This window comes from Colletotrichum paranaense (genome assembly GCF_030867605.1).
Source record: "Colletotrichum paranaense strain IMI 384185 chromosome Unknown Scaffold_17.1, whole genome shotgun sequence".
Lineage (NCBI taxonomy): Eukaryota > Fungi > Ascomycota > Sordariomycetes > Glomerellales > Glomerellaceae > Colletotrichum > Colletotrichum paranaense.
The window spans coordinates 558,555-585,218 of NW_026848975.1; the positions used below are offsets into that span (position 1 = coordinate 558,555).

The following is a 26,664-nucleotide window of genomic DNA, read 5'->3' on the forward strand; positions in this document are numbered from 1 at the left end:
ATTGACTAACTGCCACCGCTTCTGTCAACGCATCACACTTCTTAGTCACCCGCGTCGTACCCAGCCATCAGTGCTGTTCGCTTGGATCGGGATCAAGCAAAGCGGCATATCACGGGAGGTGAGGGTGTGCTCCAAAGGCTTGATGACAGTTCTGTTAGCCAACGACCTGTTTCAGCAGACATTCGAGACTGGTATTGTTCCCCCACGCTTGTCGTGACTGCTGCACCCCTCAAGGAGAGACGGTGAATGGCTCGCTTATTACACTACTGCAGGTGGCCCGAAAGAGATGTTTAACACATAGCGAAGTGAGCCAGGCCTTGGCGCTGGTGCTGCTACGCCGTGCGGAGGAGAGGAGTGGATTGTGGGAAAAGGGGAGGACGGACGGATCATGGATCCTGTCAGTCGACCGTACCAACTCGAGCGAGCACATGTTCTGATCCTCGCGGAGGACTTGGCGACCGAGATGCTCCGAAATGAGACCCGGAATCTTGTGTCAGTGACCGACAGTCCGACAGTCGGCTCCAGAGGCTGATATGTGCTTCTTAGCCGGCGGTGCTTGAGCCGCCAGTGGGCACACGTCTCAAAGAGGCAAAACCGGGCGACTTGAAAGTTGAAAGATGTTTGACGGCCAGGGCGGGACCGGGAGGAACGAACCTCGCGATATTGGAGGGCTGTCTTCCGTCCTGTCTTCCGTCCATTCTTCCATCGAGTACGTCTTCGTCGGTGTGGTATTTGGACAGAGTACCAAGACAACGGCGCCTTGCTCGAGCCTCGATGTTTCTAGCGGCTTGTTTAACCCTGCTACACATCGTTGGCTTGGCTGAACTAGAAGTCTCTCGCAACTGCCGCTTTCAACCCCCAACTTGCCCCCATCCCTGGGGATGGGAAGTTGTTGGGATGGCGTCGCTGAAACTCAAAAAATGATACCCTCAGGAGCGCACATCGGATTGGACACGGATCTACAGACATACGAGGCGGTTGTCGCGTTGAAATACCACCTGGAACAGTGAGCAGCAGGTCTAGACTTGGCCGATGGTAGAGAAGACGCGTCTCGTTCGTGGCTTATTCCATGTCTCGCGCTGGCTCAAGGCGCACCTTGCAGTTTTTTTACGGATTACCTAGCACTGCACCTGATACCAGGGGAGTGTATCGACGAAGTTTGGCATGTCAAAATCAGCAAAAGATGTTCACGCCTCATCTCAAAATGGACAGCCAAGGAGATCTGCCGGGTCATTAATGTGATTATCGATTCTCGACTCTCAACAATCAATGGTCCGAATGATGGGTTTTTGCCTTTCGAAGTTGTCCCTATTCAACTGCTCTTTGTACAGATACCGATACCTCAACTAAAATGTGGGGAGCGGAGTCTCCTCATCTTGAGATCTGCCATATTATCACAGTCTGTTAGTTGAGGCGAAGAAGCTGTGTCGATGCTGGGCTGGAATGGGTTGAGTACCTCATGGGATTTCTGACAGCTAGGGACGTGGCTGGCTAACTAGCCAAGCCACGCCGTGGAGTCAGTTCCGGACGGGATTCACCGTACGGGAAAGTATGTCAAAACGGGCTTGTTCCTCCAATCGAAGCTCCTCCTTTGGCAATCCACCACCGCCAACATCGTCACCAGCCTCTCCAGTCTCCATCTCTGGGTCTCTACCCCGAACTTGGCCCCGTTGCCCTTCCGCCCGCTCGAGCCCTCGACAACGGGCTCCCGCCAAGCCAAGTGGCGGTGAGCTAAAGGCCCCCGAGAGCCCTGGAGCTCGTCCGCCGCCCTTCCCTTCGCTTCACTCTAATCCCCGTCTACAGCAGCCCCTCACTGGGTGCATTCACCTCTCGGGTCTTTTGCGGCATGCTTGACAGGGCTAGCTAGGCCCTGCGGTGCCAGCAAATGTAGTGTGAGTCGACAGCTGCTACCGCCGCTGTTGCTGGTAAAAGGGGCTGGAAATCTCGCTTCAATGCTTGCTGCATCCTCAAGCTGGAGATGCAAACGACCTATTGGAGCTTCCACCAGCTTGATCCCGGGGAAGCTCATGCGACTGCCTTCTGTTTCTGAACCTGAAGTGCCATTGCGATTCACCGCAGCTTTCCGAGCTGCAGACCGTCAAACGCGTCTGTAGGCATGTCCTGTCCAGCGCCCTTGTTCCACGGCAGACGGGCAGCCGCGTTGTGCAGGCGTCTACTTCTCCGAAGACAGCTCGGGTTAACGAGACGCCCCGACATGGGCGGGAAGATGGTATTAATCTGGGGTTCGCGGGGTACAAGTGGCTTACAGTCACGATACATCGATACGATCCTTTGTCCTGGAGGCAATCACACCCCCCGGAACTCTATCCCGGATGGGTGGGAGGGAACAGGCCATTCTCACACTCTCTATACATGCGGCATCTCGAAAAATCCCTCATGGCTGGTATGCACCATTATGGAGGATGGTGAGGATGACGACCTTGTTTATGTACGAATACTCGTGATTTGCCAATCATCCTCGCAGTCAGGCCCTTTGCTGTATTCGTACCAGATACTTTGGCATTGATGGTCAGTTCAGTCTGTCCATGCTGTACACCATCCCCCCGTCGCAAAGCTCTGCGGCTCAATACTCGGTCGATGGGTTTCGGACACACGGACACGGACGTGGCATATATTGAACCTTTGCGTCTACGGCCAACACGGTACAACTAGCTATTTGATGATTTCGTTATCGTCAGAATTTTCCATCTGCATGGAGGTTGCCATCGCCAGGTGGGGAATTGGTCTGCAGCTTCCGACATGATCAGACTTTTTTTTTTGGTGGCCATGCCGAACGAGAGAGAGCGCGAGAGCTTATCTCTCCTCTCATGTGGCGAAGAGTGATCGCCCTGGGGCCCAGATCTTCTAGAAGGGTTCTCCAAACCCCAAGCCCGAGTCGGCGACGTCTGCATCCCTAGTGGGTAGTCTGGCCCCCTCCGACGATGATCGAATGCCCAGAGAGAAGGAAGCAGCTCAGTCCTTGATGGGCGACGCTTGGCGTTCTGCCAAAAAATGCCACCATTGACCATTCATGGTCCGTCGAGCCTGTCCCTGGCGTGCCCAGCTGAGGGGAAAGCCCGACTGGGAGACGGGCTTGTGTTGAAATATGCCTGCAACTGGGCACTCCATCATTTTTGGGGTTTGGCTTGGCTTGTTCGGCGATTCCCATTGCTTGACAGGACGATTCTTCGTCGTGGTGGTGGGAAGTGTGCCAAGCCAAACGTATTTTAAAGTTTTCGTTTGCTTTGCCTAAGGACATTCAATTGCGTGTCCGTTTCTGTTATGATCTGCCTGTAGCCTTTGGTAGATCCAAAGTCATGGCAACCAAAAAAGTCCACCCACTGCGATGGGTTAAAGTAGCTGCTGGCACGTTTTGGCATGTTGGTTGAGTGAGGTAGCACGGTAAGTCCGACGTCGATTTGAGGAGATCAGCAATCCCATACCTCATCCGAATATGGGCTGCTTAATCTGGTGAATCTACATGGACGTCCCTTGGAACAGATCTCCCCTCTCCGTGCCCCCCGTAGTTCGGACGGAGGTCCAAGGTAGGTGGTCAGAGGGAAAACGATCGGAGGAATCGAGAGCGAGAAAGCCGCCGCGCTCAACGTGCGGCGAGCGGGCTGATCGCGGACTGTGCGCGGTTGAGGGGTGGGAGGACGCGCAGACCGGGGAACGTCACTCCGGTTGCCGGAGCTTCTTTTTGCTGCGGGTGTTTGTTGAGGACGGGAGAAGGACGGATGTGTATGTTCAGCATCCGAGTACGGCTTCCGGTCGTACATGTCCCCGCGCCTTTTGATTCTTTTTGTGTTTTCGAGAGATTCAGGTGGGTGTCTGTCTCGCACGGTGATCTTGGGGTTGGAAGGAAGGTTGAGCGCGGATGTCGTCTGGGAGGTGTAGCTTTAGAGTGAGATGTAGCTTGAGGCTTCAAATCTGCCTATATATGTGTATGTGGCTGCTGCTTGTAGCTGTAGCTGGCAAGACTACTATGCCCGAAGTTGAATATAGACAACGAAGGCGTACCTTTTACAAAACCTTCCTTCGTGGCAGAAGCTATTATGACTACTCGATTCACAGACAACAGGGCTGCTGAGAGAGTTCTTAGTCGGGACCGCTGCGGGTTTCTCTCCGGAGACGGGGAGTTGAAACTTTGACGTGGCGTTCTGCGGGCGATGAACTCTGCGGTTTAGGTTTTTTTTTTGTTGAATGTGCGATTTGGAGTATAAACATGTTACGGGACAAGGTGATGGGGTAAGAAAGGGGCATTTGGTGGTCGTTGTGGCATGTAAGGCTTTCTCGATGAGTGTGGTTACCGTACCTTTCCTTCTCTATGGCCTCGTGAGGGAGACATCCGGAGGCCTGGGTGGAGGGGGGTGGGCGTGGAACCAGGCTCTAGTGGAGTGAGGTCCCGGGTCGGTGATGGATGTGTCTTGTGCGTAGGTTGGTATTTCGTGGCAGGTTGATAGCTTCCCTCGTGAGAGCTTTTGTGAGTGAGGGACGTTGTGTAGTCTGGGAGAGGACATGAGATTGCTTGACGGATGAAGGGGTCCCTTATTCGTGTTTACGCTGTAATGGTAAGAGTTTGCGTTATACTTGATGGGTTGTTATAGAAAGAATGGCTGTTCATCACTTTCTGCAAGCTTATCCTCGACGAGAAGAAATACACAGCGAGGCTTGGAATTTTGAGTTTCCGACGAGGTACATACGTATCAAGAGATCCACTCTCACGATTGTGGTTGCTGGTTGCCATTGTATCGTTTGGATATGAGGTCGTTGTTGATACCGCGCTGACTGGGATCATGTCTCTTGGACCGGAAGAGCTTCTTGACCCGTGAGTGAGGTTGAAGGCATTGAGACGTGCTCTGTTCGACGCATATGGTTGTCCTGTTATCAGGGCATCGCCTCTTTCTTATATAGTCTTGATGCGTGATATGAATGGAAGCCGTCATGAGCAGGTCTGTTTAGTCTACGAGGTAAAGGGGAGTTAGATGCGGGCTTCTGCAGCGACTGTGAGGTGGACTCACGTTCAGACGCTTCTCAGTATGTCTCTCCGCTCCGTAAAAGATTTGATATGCTGATATCAATATCATCCGAATTGTAAACGGTCTTCAACCATATTGGACTTAAGCCTCGACCTGGTGGCCATTCAGCAACCCAACGTCGATTTGCCTCTTTTCCCAATGGCACCTTACATCACGAGGAATTCGGCAGTCTTTCTACATACATTGAAGTTATTGGCGCGGCAATCGAGCGTGTTCCATAGCCGTAAAGTGTTGATTGGTGCATCACGCTCGGCTGTTTTCCATACTCTTACGTTTGAATCCCAGCTACCTCCCGTTGGTTTTGCTCTTCTTCCTTTCCAAGGGTTCTAACCTGTGATAGCAAACATGTGTTTGTTTCGAGGGGCGTATAATAGATCATCCTTGGAGCGAGCATCTGAATCACGCACTTTGGCATTGTAACAATCATCATTTTATAATTGTAGACCAAACGCAAGACCCATTTGTCTGAACTCTCAAGATCGATTCAGTTTCCGCCTGGGTAGCGGATTCCGGGGCAAGTGATGACCAGGCTCTATCGGAGAAACCTATCAGCCACGTGGGTAAATTGATTACCACAGACAAGACAGGTCGCGAGAGCCCATTAGGATCTTCCCCGCGACAGCGTGATACTTGACTGGCTCTATACTCACATTCGACAGTGTCATCTGTGATCAACGGGAACGTGAGGGAGGCTACTTCTGGTTAACCCCAAACCCAAGCGCGTAAATTCTTCTTTCATAGACTCTGGTACAGAAATCCAAGGTAAAGACCAGATTAGCCGTGTCTCTCCTCCCCGATGATGAATGCATATGGAATATACTTCAGGTAGTGATGATGAGACTTGGGCAGCGTAATAAAGAGCCTTCTCTAACCACTGACTTGTAAGTAGACCATAAGTATATCGACAAGGTTAACAGTATCCCAGATACACTTTCCGGTGCGATATGGAGTTCCATCAAGGCACAGGAGAAGATCACGCCTTTGACGAAAATATAATCAGAAAATCTACATTCATGTAATAAATGCTTGAGGGTCTCCGAATCTTCCCTCGGGTTAAGAAAGAAGCGATCCTTTCACAGACGGCAGTTATCACCACTACACCATCCCAACTATCTCGTTGTACGACTGCTTAACACTCGGGTAGGAATGGACCGGGAGCGCGCCGGTAGAAGCCCTCAGTTGCGATCTCTTGGCATCCTCCTCTGCCTGCCTCTCCGCTGCGCTTAGATTCGCAAAGTCACGACCCCAAGCGGCTATTCTGCACCTCCCCGTCGTTTGACAACTATCGAAGATACTCCGGGCAGTGACACTTGAAGCTGGACAGAGCAGAGAGCCTGAACGCCCACCTCCTGGCATGTGGAAGCGAGGGTACCAAGATAGACGACCCACGCCCCAATGTCATCGCGGGGGGCTGCTCTCCATCACTATATCATGCTCCCGACATCACCGCGATAAGCCAATCACACTGCTGTAGTCTAGAATCTGACTTGGCAGAACTGTATTTATAGCATTTTCGCGTTCAAACGGCTCGAGTTCCATTCCATATTGGCCAAAGCTCCCAGAATATGAACTGTAAAGGGGGATATTGCGAAGATAGGCACTACAATACTCGGGTCAGCCTACCCTTGGAGCAAAGCCTAGTGATACCCCTCTCGTGATGGAAGTGTTTCTCATGGAGTCCCTACCTTCCAAGTGATTGAGACAGCTCAAAATCCGGCAACCCGGAAAAGAAAGACTGGGGGCCTTCAGGTGTACGGATTTCATCACTTTACCTCCATGAGAACATCTCAAAAAAAAAAAAAAAAACAGTATATCATCACACGCTCGAGTGTAAACTCTTCTGCGTTCCAGGAATTTCTTCCATGTCTGCCTTGCCTATGTTTAGTTCCCTAGTCGCTAATTGCCTCACAGACTACTCCAGTCAATACCATGCTCTTGAGATACCTTTACATTACCTCAGCCTCATGAACAGACAAAACCCAGAAGCTTCAATAAGAATTCTTGGCGTTCCGCAAGGTAAAAGAGTCGGAGAAGTCTCTCGTAGGTAGATTTCACACCCGTCGAAGGCGGCACCCCGATTCCCCGAGACAACTTCACATTTCCCCTTTCGCGTCTAAGATAGGTAGAACATCAATCTGGCGAGGATAATGGGGATATCTTGTTGATTTCAAGCCTGCTCCTCCCTCACCTCAAACCAATTTCCTTCACAAGCGAGCTCTACCCGAGCCTGAACTCCAACCACGTCTCGCATCGTTTGGCACAAGCAGTACAGTCTCCAGCGCATCTCCAGCAGCCAAAGGGCCTATTCCAATAACGCGAGGCGCTTATCACTCCATCAAGGCTCAGAACTACCGTCAGGTAAGTACCACCCTATCTATATAGGAATACCAAAATCATACCATTCTCTCAACGAAGCACCGGCGAAGTTTCCAACATGAGATCTTGTCTGCTACGCACCAGGGTGAACGATAGAGATGTTGGTCGAAAGAACGCCCGTCGCGCTTCTCATTACACATTCCGTCATGATTCTCACATATCAAAAAGATAGGACTCATGAGTGGTGTATATACACCCTGACTTGGATAGAGATAATGCGGATTTTATACCGTCTCGACTTTGTAGTCTACTGAATTCTCGTAAGTCGCCATTTGTCAAAGTTCCATAATCTAAGTCCCCGTAATCCAATGACATAGGGAAGAAAGCCCATCGTCGCCCTGACACACCCGTTTCCCAAAAACGTTCCCATAAGAAAAGGGAAAAGCAAAACTGAGAGAGGAGCAGATGAATGATCCGCCCGACTATACTCCCATTGTGAAATCGTGCTCGATACCAGGCGTGACGCTGGCCATGAACTACAGCAAGTTAGCATCATCATTACCCTCGCAAACTTCGCCCACATCAGAACATACCTTGAGGAAAACAACCAGATACTGATCCACCCGGATCGCAACCTCCTGCTCGTCAACCTCGCTCTGCTCAACCTCCTCCCACTCGCCGTCCTTATCGGCAGCGGCCTGAGCATCCTTGACGTCCAGCTTGCCCAGCTCGTCAACGAGTCCCTCCATGCCCTGGTCCCCACCGACGGCCTTGCCGGCGCGCAGCTTCTCGCGCCGGATGCGCAGGGCCCCGTCGGCGCGGTCGAGCATCGTCTTCATCACGGACGCGTGCTTGCACGGGTGCACGCTCGCCATCTTGATGTTGTTGGCGAAGAAGGGGAAGTCCTCGAGCGTCACCGTCTTGTCCTTGTAGTCGCCCACAATGTCGTCCATCATGGCGTGCGGCGGTAGCGGCTGGCCGTTGGGCGAGTAGCCCGAGAGGTATAGGCGGGGTGTGCGGTAATACGTTGAGTACATGATATAGAGGGTGTATGTCCGCCGGCCGCTGTAAAGCGCGAGAGGTTAGCAATGTCTTCTCAAGAAGAAGCCTCTACACGATCAGTACCTGTTCTTTCCATTGTCTCCTGCATCGCGGATGATGGCCTCGTCGTCATCTTCATCCTCCATATCCGGAATCTCATCGTCATCCTCCACAACCTCCCGGTCTCCCACATTTCCCGAGTCGTCCACCGTCCGCACCTCCTTCACCTTGAGCGGCTGCGAGCTCGCCAGCCCGCCCGTGCGAAGCCAGCCATCTTCATCGTCGTCGCCGGTCCCGGAGCTCTTGCCGCCCTCCACAACGGCCTCCTCGTGGCCCGCATCGCCGGCGAAGTCGTCGTCGAGTCGGCGGTTGCAGGGGACGTTGCGCGTGACGAGGAACTGCTTCCCAGGAGGCAGGTAGCTGACGCGGCGGCTGTCGGCGTCGGCGTCGCCCCAGGACCAGGTCGGGAACTTGTAGACGAGGTAGTCGCCCGCGGCGACGAACTCTTCGGGGGTGATTTGGCCCGTCTGGCGGAAGGTGGACTTGTGCGATACCGGCGTGTACCGGTCGCGGAGTGTGTTGACGGTCGAATAAAGAAGATTCATCGTTGACGTCGGTCTGTGTCGTATAGGTAAGCTTCGGTATATCGAGTCGGTGACGCCGTGTGTTGAATGGTATCGATGGTCTCTAAGTGTATAGTTGCTTTGTGGTGATGCGATCCTCTTCAGTGGTGTCCTTCTTGCTGATGAGAAGGATGTGGTTGGTAAGGGTTAGAAAGACAGCCTAGTCCTCCGCCGACTCTGAGAATGATGTAGTTTGTCGTAGTTCCGCCTGATGTCGATGACTGGGAGTCAAGCTCGTGGCAGCTGTTCAGGGCGATCACATGGATGGCGGGGTTGTCTCACGATTGGACAGGGAAGATGGTGGCGGGGTTGCCGCCTGCCTGCGCTAGTGCTGGGGGATCTGCTTATCTTATCGGCCGTTGGAAGCTAGGTACCTACCTTACTGTAGGTACTAATCCGCTTAGGTACGACATACAACAGCTTCCTCAATACAGTTGCGCCATTGAAACCGGTGGAAGGGCACGGATCGCGCTGGTTCGAGCTGTTTTGCTGCAGCATAGGCTGACTCTGATGTAGCCTGAAACTCACGCCTGGGTGGCTGATGAGTTGCCCTTTGACTACATTGGAAGTGTGTTCCTCAGCTTTTGATCTCGAAACTAGCTAGACAAAGCTGTCGGAAGCCGGAGAACAAGGGAACATCTAACATGTAGCTTGGCATTCTCATCTCGAGGGTGGCCCTCGCCATCTCGGTCATGCGATTTGGACCAGAGTCAGTGTCATGGAAGCTTCACTTAGACTGGACAACATGCCCAGAGACGAATGGTATTCAGCCGCGACAGGATTTGTGGTATCTTTGAGTCCTAGCATCCTATTCCTCCTCCTCACTACTAACTTCCTCCCCTGCTTCTATGGCCTCCTGCCGCCGCTTTGCTGCGCGCTCCCTCTTTCGATCCAGCAACTTCTTTAACCTCGAAGCACCATTGAAGACGCCGTTCGTCCCTGACCCGCACGCGGCGCATGTGGGGTCCTTCCTGTACCTCTTCAACGCGCAAGGCTCGCAAAAGTAGTGACCACACCTCGTGATGATCGGCGCCTTGTAAGGCTCCCTGCATATGATACAGGCGAACGGGATATTCTCCAACATGGCCTCCTCGTCGTCATCATCGTCGTCGGCCTTGGTGCGGTCCGCGCTAGCAACGACGGTTCCCGCAATGTTCTTCTTCCCCTTTGTGACGTTCTCCCACTCCTTGTCGAGCTGCCATCCTTGCTTATAGTCTTCTCTGGCGTGGAGGTACTTGCAGTTATCGCCGAAGCCACAGAAACCGGTTTGTTTGTACTAAAGATTGTTAGTATCTATGATTTGAGGAGGTAACGTGATGAGCAACTTACGTCTTTGCAAACGTCTGGTGCGAAATCGGTGACTGTGATTGTCCTGATGTTGGTGGGCGCCTTGATGGGGCCAACTGTCTTGTTTGGGGCGTCTGGGTTCTTCGTGATGAACGAAGTCTGGTTCGCCAGCCCCTTGTATGTTCCGTCGGGGGCCTGCGATGTCTTTGCGACAGCTCGCGAGCTGCCTAGTAGGTTCTTTGATGAAAGAGCGTCCTTGCCATCCTCGTCGTACCAGTTGCTTTGTTTCGTGGCATCGTTGGAGTCTGATATGGGCACGCTGCGATCGGCGGTAAATACTGTGGCGGAAAGGTCTTGTTTCGACTTGGCGATGTCCTTGGACGAGGCCGTGATGGCGCCTGCCTTCGTCTTTCGCCTCTTGACCCGCTGGCCTGCTTCGTCTTCGGAGGATGAGTAGTCGGAGTCGGAGTCGCTGTTCACGGGCGGCGGTGTTGCGGGTCTTTTGCGGATGTTGGCTTTGCCCTTTGCGCCGCGCCGCTTGAAGATGGCCACTGGCGCATCTGTTGCTGGGGCGCTGTCGGCCATGTTTGATGGGTCTGGGCCTCGATCGCGAGTGTACGTCGGTTTTTGAAGATGGACGGAATATTCTGATTTCGTTGATATAGATTTTCTAGTGAGTCTTTGATGATCCGCAGCTAAGGCTAGGCAACGTCGGTAGTTGAGAGAGAAGTTTGGGGTTACCCTTGGTCAACTTTAGCTTTGATGGCGATCATCAACACTCGGGTTCAAGAATGCCTTCTAGAATGATCAGGTCAAGCCACAGGGCTGACAAATTTCGTGGCTTGAGCGAAAGACCCATATGGAGGGGCGAAACCAATCAGGTGCCTGGACTGATACGGCTTAGCGTTCTGGGGCGGCGCCGAGTCCAGCTGCCAGTCAGGAAAATCGGGAGGCTGGAAGACCAGGGACCGATTGGTCAGAAATAGGAGAGACCAGTACACAGAAGGTTGCAGGGATGAGCTTCCCAGCTGGGTTAGAGCTGGCTCACGGTGGATGCGAGCTAAGATTGGCCAAAGTTATGCGACCAAAACGAGTTTACCCCAAGGAAACATCTGGGCGCGTCTTCACGGGCATTGTTTTGAAGCGATGCGATATGGCGGTATGGATTGGCGGGGAAGAGCCCATAGATGGGCGACGATGGATGGCCGATGCCTTGTCGATGCCATGCCATGCCATGCCCTGCGATCTGACATGACTGATTGCTTGCATGAGCACATGTATCCGTACTAGCTGGGAAGCGGTATTCTTTGGTGGGGTCGGGATGGATGCTGTTCTTGTGAACTCTCTCGCGGTCTCACTCACTGTGCTGTCTGCCGTGCGCGTGAGAGAATGCTGCCATGTTGTTGGAATGGGCTGTCTGGATTGGCTACGGATGCGGTTGTAGCAGCGGCAGCCACACGGATCGTCTGTCTGCGAGAGGCAACGGCATTGGACGATCGAATGGAGACGTCTCCTGGGTGGTGCATGAGGCCATGGTAAAACAACAAAACAACTGCATATTGAAGCCATGAGTTGGTTTTGGATTGCAAAGCTGACCTTCTGCATGCAGTAGGTAGCTGCCTGTTCCAGGTAGCTGACTGAATAAACTCACCTCCTGCATTTGTTTCCTAGGTAGAGTGGCAGAGCCCCCCATGCTATGCATTGCCCGCAATCTTGAGCTGATGCCCCCATTTTCTCGTCCCTGCAAATGCCGCCCCAGTGGCTTTGCTACGTCTCGATGGATGGATCCCAATGGTCTTCGCTAAGGCATGTTGAAATTGAGGGCTTTCAGATGAATGCTTAGAGCTGAGCTGGGCGACGATGATGACGATGATGGGCAGATGACTAGCTGTTCGCCTGGGTACCTAAGGTAGGATCCTAGGTACTTGACCCAACCAAGGTCAATTTACATACATAAGACGGGTAGATAGTAGTACGGCAGATCATGGATAACGACGGGAATATGGAGAGAGGTGCGGCTTAAGTCACTGCTAGTGTGATGATGTGTTGTTGAGCTGCTGTCCACAGCTAGGGATCACAGCACATTATCGATAAGCACCCGTTATTCGTACAACAACAAGGCCATTATCCACCCAGTCCGCGAACGGATGCAAATGGCACGAATGGTGCAGTCGCAAGGCAAACTGTCAGGTACCCGAAGTTGTGCAGTTGCACAGTCATAGGTGCAGGCATTCTGCAGCTCCACGGTGGAACCCAAAAGACAGCGAGACCTGGCAAGCACCCTGCGTTCTGGACAGGCATGAGGGGTGGAATTGACAGGCACAGGCACAGGCTCAGGCTCAGGAACAGGAATAAAATGGATAGTCGTTGAGATGGGTCTCGCCTGTTGCTATTCCCAGTCAGGAGACGGGGGGAGCACAACTCTCGTCTAAACCACACTCCATCTGGGTCCTGGACTCCTGGCCACCTGGTCTAAAATCACTTGTATCCATCCAAATACTCCTTACACAGTGGTTGTGCACGCATGCCGTAACGCGTGAAGGGGGAGAAGCGCATCGCTGGTGGTGAATAACAATGCCCTTGTTGCGAATATTCTCATGCTCTACGCAGTACTGTGTACTGTATTATGGAAGTGTGGATTGTGTAAGGAAGGTATGAAGGAACAATTTGAGGATACTTGAAAGTGAGAGAGGATCCCCTCGTGCCTTCCTCTTTCCACTCTCCTCCTTCTCTCTTTCGCGACTTTGCCCTTTCCCAAATTAATTACTAACCCCTTCCACGTTCTCTCCCTCCATCCCTCCTTCTCCTCCCTTTCCCCTCCTCGTCGTCCGTCGTGTGTCTGTCTCTTTCCCTTTGCCGACGCCGACACCCGCCGACCGTCGCCTCCGTCCTTCCTTCTTGTGCTTCCATCCAGTCGCGTCACTCTACTCAGACGGGCATCGACCTCGTTGTTCCTTCGCGACCTCGAGTCTCCCCTTCAGTTTGGAGCATCGCGCCAGGAGAAAAAGACACAAGACCAGCAACAAATAGCGTCACAGGAAAGAAGAACCTTGTTGCCGAACAAAGACGAGGACGTAATTGTCTATCGTCTTGATCATCGCGACTTGGACCTCTCTCTTTCTCCTGCTTTCCGTGCTGGTTCGGGGGCATCCCATCTTTCTTTCCACCTTTTTTTTTTCTCGTTCTAATTTACACTGCCTTTTTTCTATTCAAGCTTTTGTTACTAGTTACTCCCACCTTCCCTACAATCGCCCTAAAAACGAACAGGTATCTTACCTGCAGCTACCAGACCTTATTACTTCGCTATCTTTATACGGGCCAATACCCGTTCCGTTCTTTCTTACCTAGTTTTTGGTCCGACTCTTCGCGCCTTCCTCCGTCTGCCGCCGCCGCCGCCACCTCCGCGCTCCGCTATACGTCAATCTTCCCGACCGATCGGTTTGCGACTCTGCTCAAGCCAATACCACCTGGTGCTACTTTACCTTACCTTACCGTATAGGTAGATCTAGCTACCTTAAGAGAGTCAGAGGGACACCCCCAACGGTCCTATCTCGTCACCTCACTGTTCACCGCCGCGCGTGGTCGCCTCGCATTACCGGCCCGTAATCATCTGCAGAATAGTCTCAACTGAGACCTCAGCGCTCTTCGAAAACGCCAGCTCATTTACTTTTTCTCCCCTGGCATCTTTCGCCTCTATCCGCCGACATTCACGGGAAACGGCAGACGTTTCCGTAATAATCCCATTGTCTTATTCTTTGCCGCCGTTTTTTTTGTTTCTCACTGTCCCTTTCCCCGGACATAGGCCGCTCTTGCACAGCACACAGTCACGCAACACACGCCAACAAACCCCCGGTCGTTCGTTGCCGTCTCCAAAGCACCAACCGCTTTTAGGTTCTTAACCTTCCGCCGTCTGGTTCTTTCTTCTGCCCATCGGATCCTGCGGCTTTCTAAAAAGGTACGTAAAAGTGTCTGTGTGTCGAGAAGGGGAAGAGAACCAAAAAAAGGGACGAAAAAGACAAGAGAGAAAAAAAAATATAGACCCCCAAAAAACACAACGCCGACCTGAAGTTCTGGCGCAAGAAAACAAGAGCAACCACAAGGAAAGGAAAAGGTGCGGGCGCGCCTAGCTCATCCCACCACCCCGTCCCATCCTCTTAGCTGCATCCTCCGTGCAGATACTCAAGGCCAAACAACAAAGCAGACAGGCACTGCCTTGCTTCTACTAGTCGCGTAGCGCATTTTTTTCTGCAGGCCCTGACCATCGCTCCATAGGACCACCACACACAACCCGCCAGCGCCTGCGCCTGCGTAAGGAACCACTGGGGACCGCATTCCAGTCAACAACACAACAATCCATCGCACCGCAATCGCTGTCCTCTGTCCTTCTCAGGTCAGCTGTGGGAGGGGGAACACAAACAACAAAGCCCCCCGTCAACGTCAACAAAAAACATCACGCACCCCCAGTAAACACCACTCTCTTCCACCTACTTCCCTTTGCGACCAGCCCCGACTTGCGCCTTCAATTCCTCGGCTTTCAACTCTTTTCTACCTTCCCTCGTTTATTCCTCTCCTCCTCTCGGGTTTTCTCTCCCACGTGGGTGACGACATCTTCCCCTTCTGCACACGGCAGCCGGCTCTGCACGCCCCGCGCTTGTGTTGCAGCTCATTACCTCAGGTCGCCCTATCCCCCGTTCGGTACCGGCTATTTCCCTAAGCTTGCTTGACTCGGCCGATAATTGCGACAGCACAACTCTCTGTCTACAACCGCACCACCAGCTTTCAAGGCCTACGAGACGAAAACAACATCGCTGCTCCGCGGATACGTGCACTGGATGTCGCCACAACGTATCTGACGGCGGCATCCCCCATTGTTTCCACCCAACATGGCTACCTCACTCGCCGTCGATAAACCCCATCTGCCGCCTGTTGAAGCGGATATGAATGATCCTTTCGTATCCCCGCCTGGCCCAGCCCACAATCGCTACTCTACCTACGACAGCCAATCCTTCAGCTCATCGCCAGGCCAGGCGAAGCGCGCACTACAAGCACATATTGCAGATACTGAACGACGACTTGACGAAGCCGGAAAGCTAGGAACTGCACTGGTCCACCAGCGCAAGGAACTTGCAGAACGATTGAAGGAAGTGGAAGAGCAGGAGACAGAAGGCGAACTCGCTCCCGAGTTGCGCGCCAAGCTCGCCGATATCGAAAAGGAGTACAATGATGTTGCTCGAGAGACTGCCAGGGCTTTCTTGCCCAAGCAGAGAGTTCCCAGCAATGAAGCCGCTGGAGGCTCACCCTACGTCCCTGATGGAAGAATAGGAAGAGTAAGTCTGCGCCGAATACATGTGGCGCATGTCTGTTCCGGCTAACCATGCAATAGCGCTCCGTCAGTCCATCCAAATTTGAGAAGCTCGAGATTCAGGCCACCGGATCGCCTAGTAAGCTCAGTGTCCCGAACCGCAAAGTTAGAAACCAGCCCGCCAATCGCATCCACGATATCGAATTTGCCGCCGAAATCAGCACATCCTTGATTGCCCAGGTCCGCAACCTTCAATCACTCCTATCCGAAAAGGATGAGGAGCTTCGCGACATCAAAGTCGACAAGTCCAAACTTGAAATCGAGAACGAGAACTTTCAACAACGCGTTAAGACTCTGGACGAAAGCGAGAATCGGTACAAGGACGAGAACTGGAACCTCGAGACTCAGATCCATGATTTGATCGCTTCGCAAAAGGACGCCGCGGATCGAGAGAAGAAGCTCACGCAAAGCCTCAATGTTCTCCAGGTGGAGAAGAACTCGGCGCAGAAGGAGCTTGATGATGCTAAAGTCTCACTTGCCAAGCTCGCCGAGGAGCATGAGCGAGCTGTGAAGCACCTGGACCTCGACTTGACCACCGCCAAGCGAAATGCGGCCACGGCGGAAACCGAGAGAAACGCCTTGCGAAGAAAGGTTGACGACTTGATGAGCCAGAACACGGAGCTCGCCAAGGCTATTTCAGTCCAGCGCGGCCGCATGTCCGATCGCGACTTTGTTCGTGGCGTTAGCGACGAGGACTTTGAGACTGCGACGGACGGTTTCACCCCCGAGCACTCACCGCCGCCATCGCCCATCAAGGGTACTCCTCGCCATGCTATGCTCGAGTCCGAGACTCTCAAGAGCTCTCTGTTGCATGCCCAGCGAACCATCCAGAGCCAAAAGACTGTCATTCACCGTGAAAAGACCGAGAAGCTCGAGCTTAAGCGACTCCTCCAGGACACGCGCGATGAGTTGGAGAAGCTTCGTACTGACGCCGCCCCGGCCCCTGCTCGTCGCACCCGCAAGGTTGAGTCGCGAGAGTTCAAGAAGCCGTCCCGCGGCTTGCTCGGCGGTCACCGTAGCAGCAGGAACGAGGTCTACCAGGACGACAACGAATGGGAAGAGGCCACTGAAATTGGTAGCCCGAGAACTTCACCCACCCTTCGCTCCAACTCCGCCGTCCGCAGACCCGGCAGCCGACCCGGTAGCAGCTACAGACCCCAATTCACCGACGTCAGTGACGCTTTCGAGACTGCCAACGAGACTAGCGACGCTGCCTTTGAGACTGCCAATGAGCGTGGCACGGAGACGGAGGACTTCCAGACCGGCGTGGAGGACTTCTCTGGAGGCGACGACACCGAGACTGAGACAGAAAGCCCGTCTAAGGGTCGTGAGCTGCGTCCCCAGACTCTTGTAATGGGAGGAGGCCGAAACTCATACGACAGCACTGCGTCAACCTCAGCCGATGAGGATGAAGAGTACATCGAGTACAGGACGCCAACGTCGCAGTACAACAACCAGCGCATGCGCGTCAGACTTGGACGAGGATTGATGAACCGCCGTTCTAGGCAGGTCAGCGAGGAGCCAAACTTCCAGAGCAGCCCCGCCAGTGCTGCTACAGGCAGCGCCACTGGAACACCACAGCCTACAGAGGGCCAAAGCTTGTTCGCAGAGCTCGGCGACCTTGAGAATAGTGATGCTGAGAGCATTGAAGAGACACCAAGCCGTGCTAGATCCGCAACCGCCGATTCGACATCCACTCCGGCAGTGCCCACTCTGTCGCACGATCCAGTCAATACCGGCAGCATGACGGACCCTGTTAAGAGAGCGGCCGCAGCTTCGAGGCTCTTGATGGTCGACTCTGGTATGATGACAGAGCCCATGATTGAGTCGCCTCCGTTGTCCCCTGTTAGTGTTGTTCACGACGAGAAGGCCGAGTCCTTGGGATCTATGATGGCCGCCAGCCAGGCCGCCCGTCACTTGTCCCAAGATGATGCCACGGACGGAGTGCGCTCCAGACCGTTGTCTACGCTTTCGTACAGTGACTCTGGTGCTCAGTATGATCGGGATATGGAGGCTAAGCTGGCACAATTCCCAATGCCGCCATCTAGCCCGCAGCACTTTGTCCTGCCGCCGCCTCCCGAGCTCAGTTTGTCATCCATTGACACTCAGGATATCGAGCCAGTTGTTGAGCCCGTGACGCCACCTCCTGCTCCAGCTCCTCTGACCATGACATCTCTCGTGTCAGAAATCGTCGAGCCCGTTGCAGAGCCCGAGATTCCGGCTCCTGTCTTGGCCTTCACTTCGCTTGTCTCGGAGATTGTCGAGCCGAAGGCTGAACCCCCGATCCTGCCTCCGACCCTGAGTATCTCGACATATCTCTCAGAAGCGGTCGAGCCAGTGGCCGAACCTGAGGTGCCGCCTCCGGTCTTGAGTCTGTCGGCTCTTCATGCCCACAACCTTGAGCCCGTGGCCGAGCCCGAGACTCCCCCGCCGACGCTCTCACTGTCGGCCTTGCATGCTCATAACCTTGAGCCTGTTGCAGAGCCTGAGACGCCAGCTCCTGCTCTTAGCCTGTCGGCGCTGCACGCCTACGACCTGGAGCCGGTAGCTGAGCCTGAGATTCCTCCTCCGGCTCTCAGCCTCTCTGCTTTGCACGCACACAACCTCGAACCCGTCGCGGAGCCGGAGGTCGTGATCCCGGTGCCAGACCTTACCTTGTCGGCTCTCTTGTCCGAGCACATTGAGCCCAAGGAGGAGCCTGAGACGTCCAGATCTCTCGCGGCGATCCCTGCTCCCATCCCCGTGCCAATCTCAGCACCGGCGCCAACCCTCACTCTATCGTCGATTGCGTCCGAGAACGTGGAGCCGCGAGAAGAGCCCGAAGTCCCCGTCGTTGTGCCCACGCTCAGTCTTTCAGCAATCGCCACTGAGCATGTCGAGCCCAAGGCAGAGCCTGAAGTCGTCTTACCGGCGCCTACCCTCAGCCTCTCAGCGCTGTACTCTCACAACCTGGAACCTCAAGCAGAACCCGAGGTGTTGCCTCCCGCTCTCAGCCTGTCGTCCATCGTGGCCGAGGATGTCGAGCCTAAGGCCGAGCCCGAGATCATTCCGGAAGTACCGGCGCTCTCGTTCTCGTCTATTGCAGCTGAGAACATTGAGCCAAAGGCGGAGCCTGAGGTGATTGTGCCCGCTCCAGTACTCAGCCTCACGTCGATTTCTTCCGAGAACATCGAGCCCAAGGCCGAGCCTGCGCCAGCTCTTACCATGTCTTCGATCTCATTCGCAAACATCGAACCTATCGCAGAGCCCGCGGTGTTGCCACCATTGCCCCCAGCCCTCACCCTCTCTTCCATCTCATCGGAGAACATTGAGCCCAAGGCAGAGCCCGAGGTTCCAGCTCCTCCGCCCGCACTCCTCGCGTACTCGGCGATCTCATCTGAGCACGTCGAGCCTCGCGCTGCTCCTCAGCCTGTTCTGGACTTCTCATCGGTGTTATCTCAGCACGTAGAGCCCGCCATTGCGCCAGAAACCGCGGCGCCCAAGCACAATTTCGGTTTCTCCACGATCGAGTCAATTGAGACGCAACCCATTTCGCCCAGAAGCCCGAAGCGGGATGCTTTTATTCTTCCCCGCGACATGGATTCGCCATTCGATGAGAAGGATGCGCCAAGGACGCCCTCCAAGAATGCTCTGATGAGCTCCGTCTTTGGTCGGGGAAAGAACAAGGCCTCCGACAGCCTTATTATTGCAGAGGACGACACTCGGCAATCGCCTAGCGACGAACGTCTGTCCGAGACTCCCGAGTCCCAACGGCCATTCAAGGAGATTTCAACTAACGCCACCGGCCGCCCTGCACCCAAGGTCATCGTTCCCATGTCTGATTCAGGCGCCCAGACTTCCCTAACCGCTGATGCGATCGATGAGATGCTCCTCGCAAAGACCAAGGCCACGTCCGACAAGTCATTGTCGAGCTTCGGCACCCCGAGCACTCCTGGCACCGTTCGCATTCGCCGTCCTTCTCACGACAGCCTCAGCAGTTTCTCCACTGAGAACAAGATGGATACAGCATTCAGAAGGCCAGGAAGTGCCAACAGCAACCTCGCCCCTACTCAACCGCTACCTCCTCTCCCGCCCAACCACAAGGAAGCCATTGAGGCTGCGAGAACTGGATCGTCGCATAGTGCGGTTATGGGCCCTCCCTTGTGGCCTGCCTCTGCCATGAGAAACCAGCGACCACAGACTCCCAACGGCGCCGCCAGACCGCAGTCACCGCTGTCGATCTCGACATCAATGAAGGCAACTCCTGTTGCTCGCGGCACGCGCGCTGGTTCAGCGTACGGCACCGCTGAGGTTCACTCGCCGACTAAGTTGTCTACTATGAGCAGACACTCTTCGGTGTCGTCGTTTGTTTCTGAGATTGACCACCGTTTCAACCCTCAGGCTGAGCTGGCTGCCGCAACAGGCTTCGGTCCTAACACCGATCCCCGCATGATCCAGGCCATCACACAGACCATGATTGGCGAGTACCTCTGGAAGTACACCCGCAAGGCCGGCAGGGGAGAAATGTCCGACAACAGACACAGACGCTACTTTTGGGTTCACCCGTATACTCGGACTCTGTACTGGAGTGATCGCGACCCGGCCACTGCTGGTCGTTCTGAGCTCCGTGGCAAGAGCGTTCCCATCGAGGCCGTTCGTGTGGTCACCGACGACAACCCAATGCCACCCGGCCTACACCGCAAGAGTTTGATCGTCATTTCTCCCGGCAGAACGATCAAGTTTACCTGCACGACTGGCCAGCGCCACGAGACGTGGTTCAACGCCTTGTCGTATCTACTGCTTCGCACAACCGACGAGGGCCAGTCCGATGTCGAGGAGATGGCCGGCGCCATCACTCAGGCCGACGTGGACGAGTTCAACCCGCAATTTGGCCGTCGCACCAACTCCACGGCCCGTCCCAGGCCGCCTCCGTCTCTGTCATCATACAATTCACGGACAACTCGTAACCAGTCTCCGGCAGTCGACATGTCAATGAACGTGCCTACGCTTACCCCGAACAAGCACTCGATTGCTCAGGCTCAGAGACCCACCATGGCTGGTAGGATTAGTGGCTACTTTGGCACCTTCTCGAGTCTGAGGAGCCGCTCCGCTGCGGCCCCGACCCCAAGCATCTACGAGGCTAGCGAGGTGCACGACAGCGCCGAAGACCTCCGAGAGATTATTGAGAGACAAGATCGGGACGCCGACAGGCTCGAGAACGTGCGCGCCTGCTGTGATGGTGAGTTGCCCTTACATTTGTGTTGAAATGGATTTACGTTGCTAACAATGACTAGGCAAGCACGATGTTGGTACTCTGCACCACCACCCTAAGAGGGGTCGGCCTTCTGGCGCCCATTCTCACTCTCACTCTCACTCCCAATCTGGACCATCAACGTCTGCCACACCCATGAGCACCGTAAGGGCGCGATCATGAAGTCGCTGCCAACGTTGCCCTTGAACATCTGTCTACATGCGGCTGTTGAGCAGTCTATCGTAATATAAACCAATGAAGCATCCTTCAAATCCACTCGCTACGCCAAGAAACTGGCCCTCCCCGTGGGAACACCTTCCCCACTCATGATCAATTCGCTCCCACGCAACGGATCACGACGTCTATGACAACCATCTCCTTGTCGTCTTTGCCTAGGATGCCCCGCCGTCCCGCAAGAGCCCAGGCCCCATTCTCCTTCCGGTTTCGACCTAATATAGCTTACGACTGCATCCAGGACCCCGGCGTCCTACGACCAAATTTCATTAAACGCGTCCTGCCTCACATGGCCTGTCTCGATTATCAAAACACCAATGCTCGACTACTGCCAGCCAACATCCGAATACCCCCGGATAATTGCTATCTATGCTTTGTCCTGTCCGACTCTGTTTTTCCGCTGTTTTTTGCCGGGAGCGACCTTGTCATGGTTTTAATTGTTTCATGGCACCGGCGAACTTGGGAAGGAAATTAAGAATGGGGTCCCCCCCTTTCAGGGAAGAGAGAACAGAAACATTGGAGTATTGTACTACCAGCTGTAATGGAGTCCAGTCTTGCTTCGTGTTCCTCTTGTCTCTCTTGTTGGATTGGCCACGGCAGGCAAACAAACACTACCCGAAATGGGAAACCACAAAAAAACAACAACCAACCACCCAACTTTTTCTATGTACACCTTTTTCTTCGGCTTTACTTTTCTTTGGGAACGTCAAAGTCTTGTTTTTTTTCATGTTCAGTAGCTCCTTTTTTTTTTTCAGGGGTCAACCAGGCAAAAATGCCTAGCCCGGGGAGACCCGGGAGGAGTTTTTGGGGACACTATTGTAGATGTAGTTACTTGAATTGCCCTATTTTGCCCTGACCTGATGTTGCTCATTTCCAACCCGCATTGATAGTGACTGTGTGTGGATTGATGTGCAGCCCATGTTGCGGGTAGGTGAGACTTTTGACGGCACTGTCCGAGTCCGTTTGGCGCGTTCTCGGGAACGAAGAAGTACCCAGAGTCAAACGCGAGGGTAAGAATACGGCAATATTTGCGCGTTCTGGGTGTTGATCGTTTTGCACGGGACGTTCAATCTCCGTCCATGCCTTCCGCTACGGCTAATTAAATGTGACGGATACGGATCAGGTGCGTTATGTTGGTTTCGTTGTTCGTGTTCAGACATAACTGGGGTCACCCGCTCAGCACAGGTCATTGACTCCAGTTGGGGAGTGTTTTAATGAGCTTAGTTGGCTTTAGACCACCGCCATCGCGAGTGATTCTGTTACAAAGCGAGAAAAAAATGGCTTTCGTACACACTGGAGTAGAGCAAAGACGTGTGTGTATGTGTATGTATATATGTACGCAATGTATACGGATCAGAATCTGGTATCCTACACTCTTAGGAAGAATAAATATTGCAAACTCCATGATCCGCTTCTCCCGATTCCCTAAACCCCGATCCCATCCCATAACCAATGAATGCCATATGCTCACGCCTGATGTCATGATGCCCAACTCCAACAAAAACCATCCGGAACAAACGCAGACACTCCGCCAAGAATCATTACTTCACCTCGACGCTCGGCCTCCCGTCTACGCCGACGACACCCTCATCCTGCTCATCCATCCACGCGGAGTAATCGTCGTCGTCCTCGTCGACACCAGATACATTCACCGGTTTAGTCACAATAGGATCGTCAAGCTTCGTATCCCGACGCTGCGGTAACGGCGGTGGCGTCCTGCTCTTGCTCTCCTCCTCCTCTTCATTTCCGTGCCCCTTCTTCTCGTCGACCACAATGCGATCTCGACCTCTCGTCCTTTCTTCCCGAGCCCCGGTATCCCTTTCGCTGTCAGAGACGTCCTCGGCCCAGGGCTGAACGTACGCCGGCGGAGGCATACTCTCCTCCATGGGCGTCGAGGGTTCCGAGTCGAGCGGCGCTTCCACAACCAACAAACTCTCGCCGCCGCCGTCCGCGTTCTTTCTCGTGTCCAGATGACGCCGCGAGGGCAGGGGCGGGGGCGGCACGGGTCTGCGCTCCGATTTTGCCTCCGACGTTGTCACCGAGTGAGGCCGTTCAGGGAGATTCGGCGGCGCGATGGGCTTGCGCTTCGGCACAGGGATTGTCGTCACCTTGGAGCCTCTGACAGGCGGAGGCAACGGCGTACCTGGTGGAGGCAGAGGCTGACCCCTGCCCATCGGCTGGTTGAGGTCGAGCGGGGGATTCTGCTCCGTCGAGGCGCCGTTCTTGGCGTCCTTGTGTTTCTGTATCGCGTTCCACCCCCACTGTCTCGCCGTGACCGCAGCGTTGGCAACGGCAGCGAGCGTCGTGCGCTTTCCCTCGCCGTTTGTCGATGCAGTCGAGTTCGTACTGCCAGTGTTCTCTCTCCGAAAGAGGCCCTTGGAGATGGAGCCCGTAGCGCTTCTGACTGAGGCTCTTGAAGATGTGGTGGGTGAGTTTGGGTCAGTCGATTCGTTATTGCGCATCGATTCCAAAGACGAAGCTGTGCCACGGCGTTCCTTGGCCATCGGCGTGCGATCCGTCTCGTTCTCGTTATCTGTGGCTTCGCGCGAGGATGCGGAGGACTGGCTCGGCGCCTTTGCGACGGGTGGTGGTCTGGCGGGTGTCTCGGAGGGCGTCGTCACCGGCGTTGACCTTGCAGACAGCGCTGCCATCATGCTGGATGCATGATCTGGTGGTGACGAGGAAGGCTTGAACACGTCTGCGTGCGCAGCATCGGTGCCGACCACGGGGTTTGCTGGGCTAGATATCGATGGCGACCTGAACGGCTTAGGTATCGGCGTCGCGGTAGTAGGTGAGCCCATGGCATCAACGCTAGTAGAAGAGCTATTCAAAGGGCTGTTTGGCCCCTTGTTCTGTATCTTCCTGCCGAACAGGCCCGTCGGCGGTGTGTTCTCAACGATCGGCATACTGTGGCTCTTTTCGATCGGTCTCATGTCGCTTTGCACATCGCCCGTCTCTTCGAGGTGATCGACCCCCTCCACATCGCCCTCTCCAGCCACGTTGGTCTCCGCGCTCAGTGAGCTGACAACCGCATCGTCGTCATCCCAGATTCCGCCCCGCCATTTCTTGTGCTCCGTGTTGAAGAAGGGCATGTCATCCCAGAAGGGCTGTACCAGAGTCTCGGCGATAACCTCCTTGATCCGGTTCTCAATCTGTCGTAAAATAATGGTGTATGTAATCTGCCTCGCGCTCACAATTGGCTCGATTGTCATTTCAATCTTTGGCATACTGTGGAATGACAACCATATTCTGTTACTCGGCGGGGGCTTGATTTTGAATAGCATGTGGCCCTCGAGCTTCTTGATGACCACTGCGAGAACGAGATCGACCTCGCGGACTTTGAAGCGTGCGCCCAAGTCGATGCGGGCTGTAGCGGCAACCTCCATTCGGAAATTGCCCGTGTACCGCACATCGGCCTCCATTACGCATTCTCCCTCGACGTTCAAATCTTTGTGACGCGGGTTTGTGATTATAGGTGCAGACTCGCCGGTGTCGATGCGGCGAATTGCAATGTTGGTGAGGAACGAAGGGCGCTTGACACGGGCAATCTTTTTGGTGAGCTTCTCACGGATCAAGTGCTCGAGGTCCGTCGTCCTGTAGATGCCCAGGAACACACGACCAATCATGGCATTCAACCACCTCGTGGATAGGTGCTCCTCGGATGAGTGCAGCTTCTGTACCAACGCAATGATGTTCTTGACCTCGAATTGTTTCGGCCTGGGTGCTTTCCTCTCAGCGCCAAAGTTTTGCTCCTGGTTACGGAGCATGGCAAAGTAAAAGTCCTCCTTAGCGGAACAATTCTCTGAGAAGAGGTAGAACGGCTTGGATAGCTGGCTGTCCGGTCCGACCTCGGGGCCATCTGACCTCCTCGACAAACACAGCGCATTCCTCTTGATGTAAAGCTCGCCTTCTGGTGTGACATCTCCTCCCGAGTATATGCTAATGTCGTGGTGCAACAGAGAGACTACGTGCCGGACCTCGATTTGTTCGTCGTCGTCGAAAAGCATCAGATGCCCGTGTCTGTGGCAAGTTAGTCTCTAGAGTAGACGAGCAGTTGCAAACAGATCGCGAGCGGGGTCGCAAACCTCAGTACGACATAGAAGACATTACCAGCATTCTTGGGACGCTGGCTCAGCCCATTTCTGTTATCCAAGGGTCCTGGCGTCGGTTTCCGCTCGAATATGCTCTTGTACATGGTCTGATAGACGCTCTGGCTCGGCGCGGCGACGGTGGTTGGGCCGGTCGGGGTGGACCTCTCGATGGGCTTCGCGTTGATGCCCATGGGAGTGTACTCTCTACACACGGCAAAGTACCCCGCCGCGACGTCGTTATCCTGCGCCGAGCGCTTCGTAGCTGCCGCAGTGGCATCGTCCTTTGCCGTGGCCTTCACGGCCTCGAGAGCGGTGAGGTCATCGCCGGGCTGGACGATGGAGCCCGGACCGCCAGTAGCGGTAGCGGCGTCGACAACTGGATCGCGATTCGTGTCGGCATCCTGTCGGTATGGGAGGGTGAAGTAGGCGTGAGCGAAGACGGTGAGAAGCACCAAAGGCAGGAAGGTCAGGCCTCCTAGGAGGTAAGTGATGAGGAAGCCGGTCCAGCCCCCCATCGCGCAATTCCCAGAGCTTTTGCCGGTTTGTTTCCCTCTCGCACTTTGTCTGAACCCCTCACTCTTCGCACGGCACTTGTAGCAGTGCTGCTAACGGAAGGACAGCAGACAGAGAGGAGAGATAGGCGGGACCATCGGCGCTTAGGTCGTTTACGAGAACGAAGAGTGTTCGGGCGGGGGAGAGTCGTAGTGGATCGGCAGCGTGAGGCGGCGGTTGGTGGTGGTGCTTGTGGAGAGAGATGGAAGCTCTTTGTTTCAGGATGGGCAAGTCAACGGAAGCTTGGTGTGCTTGCTGCTTGGAGGCGCAACTATTCGGTAACTTTTTTTGTGTGTGGTGGACAACAGAAAGTGGACAAGATAGCTCTCGTGGATCTGGGTCTTGGCCACAGGGCGTTTCTGGATCGATAAAATGGATCAGGTAAGACAATGGAGAGAGATGCAGGTCACTGGGAACCTTTGGGATGGACGTCCAATAGGCCGCTCTGACGCCGTCATGTGATGGTAATGGTAGCTTTGCGGCGTCCCTTGTGAAAGCTGGCAGCAGCAAGCGAATGGATGGGACGGACGGAGAGAGGGTTGCAGCACTACTCAGCAGACCAAATGTTAATGGAAGACAGGAGATGGTTCAGGGCGGATCGAGAGCCAAGGCGACCTAGAAGCTGTTGAAGAGAAAGTATGAAGTGGCCTTACGGTGTGCCTTCGCTTTCCAGATTGCCCGAATGTGGAGAGTGGAAGGTGGAAAGTGAAGCGGTAACCACTAAGTTGAGGGTTCCGAGTGACCCGCAGACCGCTGTTCCCTACCCTCTCTGGGCAAGTCTCCAAGACTCCAACTGCCCTGTGGGTTGTGGCTCTGGCCCCAATCTAAGGTACGGTCGAGCCGGTAATGAGCATCCCTGCACCTCATCTTTCCTAGGTAGCTAACCTTT

The 26,664-nt window shown here is 54.3% G+C and overlaps 5 protein-coding genes across 5 annotated transcripts; 1 reads left to right on the forward strand and 4 right to left on the reverse strand.

Moving 5' to 3' along the window:
* Nucleotides 1-7,837: 7,837 nt before the first annotated feature.
* CPAR01_14999 (autophagy-like protein 3) lies at nucleotides 7,838-9,001 on the reverse strand (the record flags this gene model as incomplete). Its single annotated transcript, XM_060499249.1, has 3 exons — nucleotides 7,838-7,891; nucleotides 7,949-8,420; nucleotides 8,481-9,001. 3 exons carry the CDS (start codon nucleotides 8,999-9,001, stop codon nucleotides 7,838-7,840), a joined length of 1,047 nt encoding a protein of 348 aa, XP_060342174.1.
* An 826-nt stretch (nucleotides 9,002-9,827) lies between these two features.
* On the reverse strand, nucleotides 9,828-10,891 carry CPAR01_15000 (uncharacterized protein; the record flags this gene model as incomplete). The annotated part of the gene is made up of 2 exons (XM_060499250.1): nucleotides 9,828-10,295; nucleotides 10,349-10,891. The coding sequence occupies 2 exons, from the start codon at nucleotides 10,889-10,891 to the stop codon at nucleotides 9,828-9,830; spliced, it is 1,011 nt and encodes a 336-aa protein (XP_060342175.1).
* A 510-nt stretch (nucleotides 10,892-11,401) lies between these two features.
* On the reverse strand, nucleotides 11,402-11,911 carry CPAR01_15001 (uncharacterized protein; the record flags this gene model as incomplete). Its single annotated transcript, XM_060499251.1, has 2 exons — nucleotides 11,402-11,518; nucleotides 11,669-11,911. The coding sequence occupies 2 exons, from the start codon at nucleotides 11,909-11,911 to the stop codon at nucleotides 11,402-11,404; spliced, it is 360 nt and encodes a 119-aa protein (XP_060342176.1).
* A 3,278-nt stretch (nucleotides 11,912-15,189) lies between these two features.
* On the forward strand, nucleotides 15,190-21,081 carry CPAR01_15002 (PH domain-containing protein; the record flags this gene model as incomplete). The annotated part of the gene is made up of 3 exons (XM_060499252.1): nucleotides 15,190-15,633; nucleotides 15,690-20,886; nucleotides 20,942-21,081. 3 exons carry the CDS (start codon nucleotides 15,190-15,192, stop codon nucleotides 21,079-21,081), a joined length of 5,781 nt encoding a protein of 1,926 aa, XP_060342177.1.
* Nucleotides 21,082-22,673: 1,592 nt separating this feature from the next.
* CPAR01_15003 (uncharacterized protein) lies at nucleotides 22,674-25,738 on the reverse strand (the record flags this gene model as incomplete). The annotated part of the gene is made up of 2 exons (XM_060499253.1): nucleotides 22,674-25,152; nucleotides 25,218-25,738. 2 exons carry the CDS (start codon nucleotides 25,736-25,738, stop codon nucleotides 22,674-22,676), a joined length of 3,000 nt encoding a protein of 999 aa, XP_060342178.1.
* Between the last annotated feature and the right edge of the window lie 926 nt (nucleotides 25,739-26,664).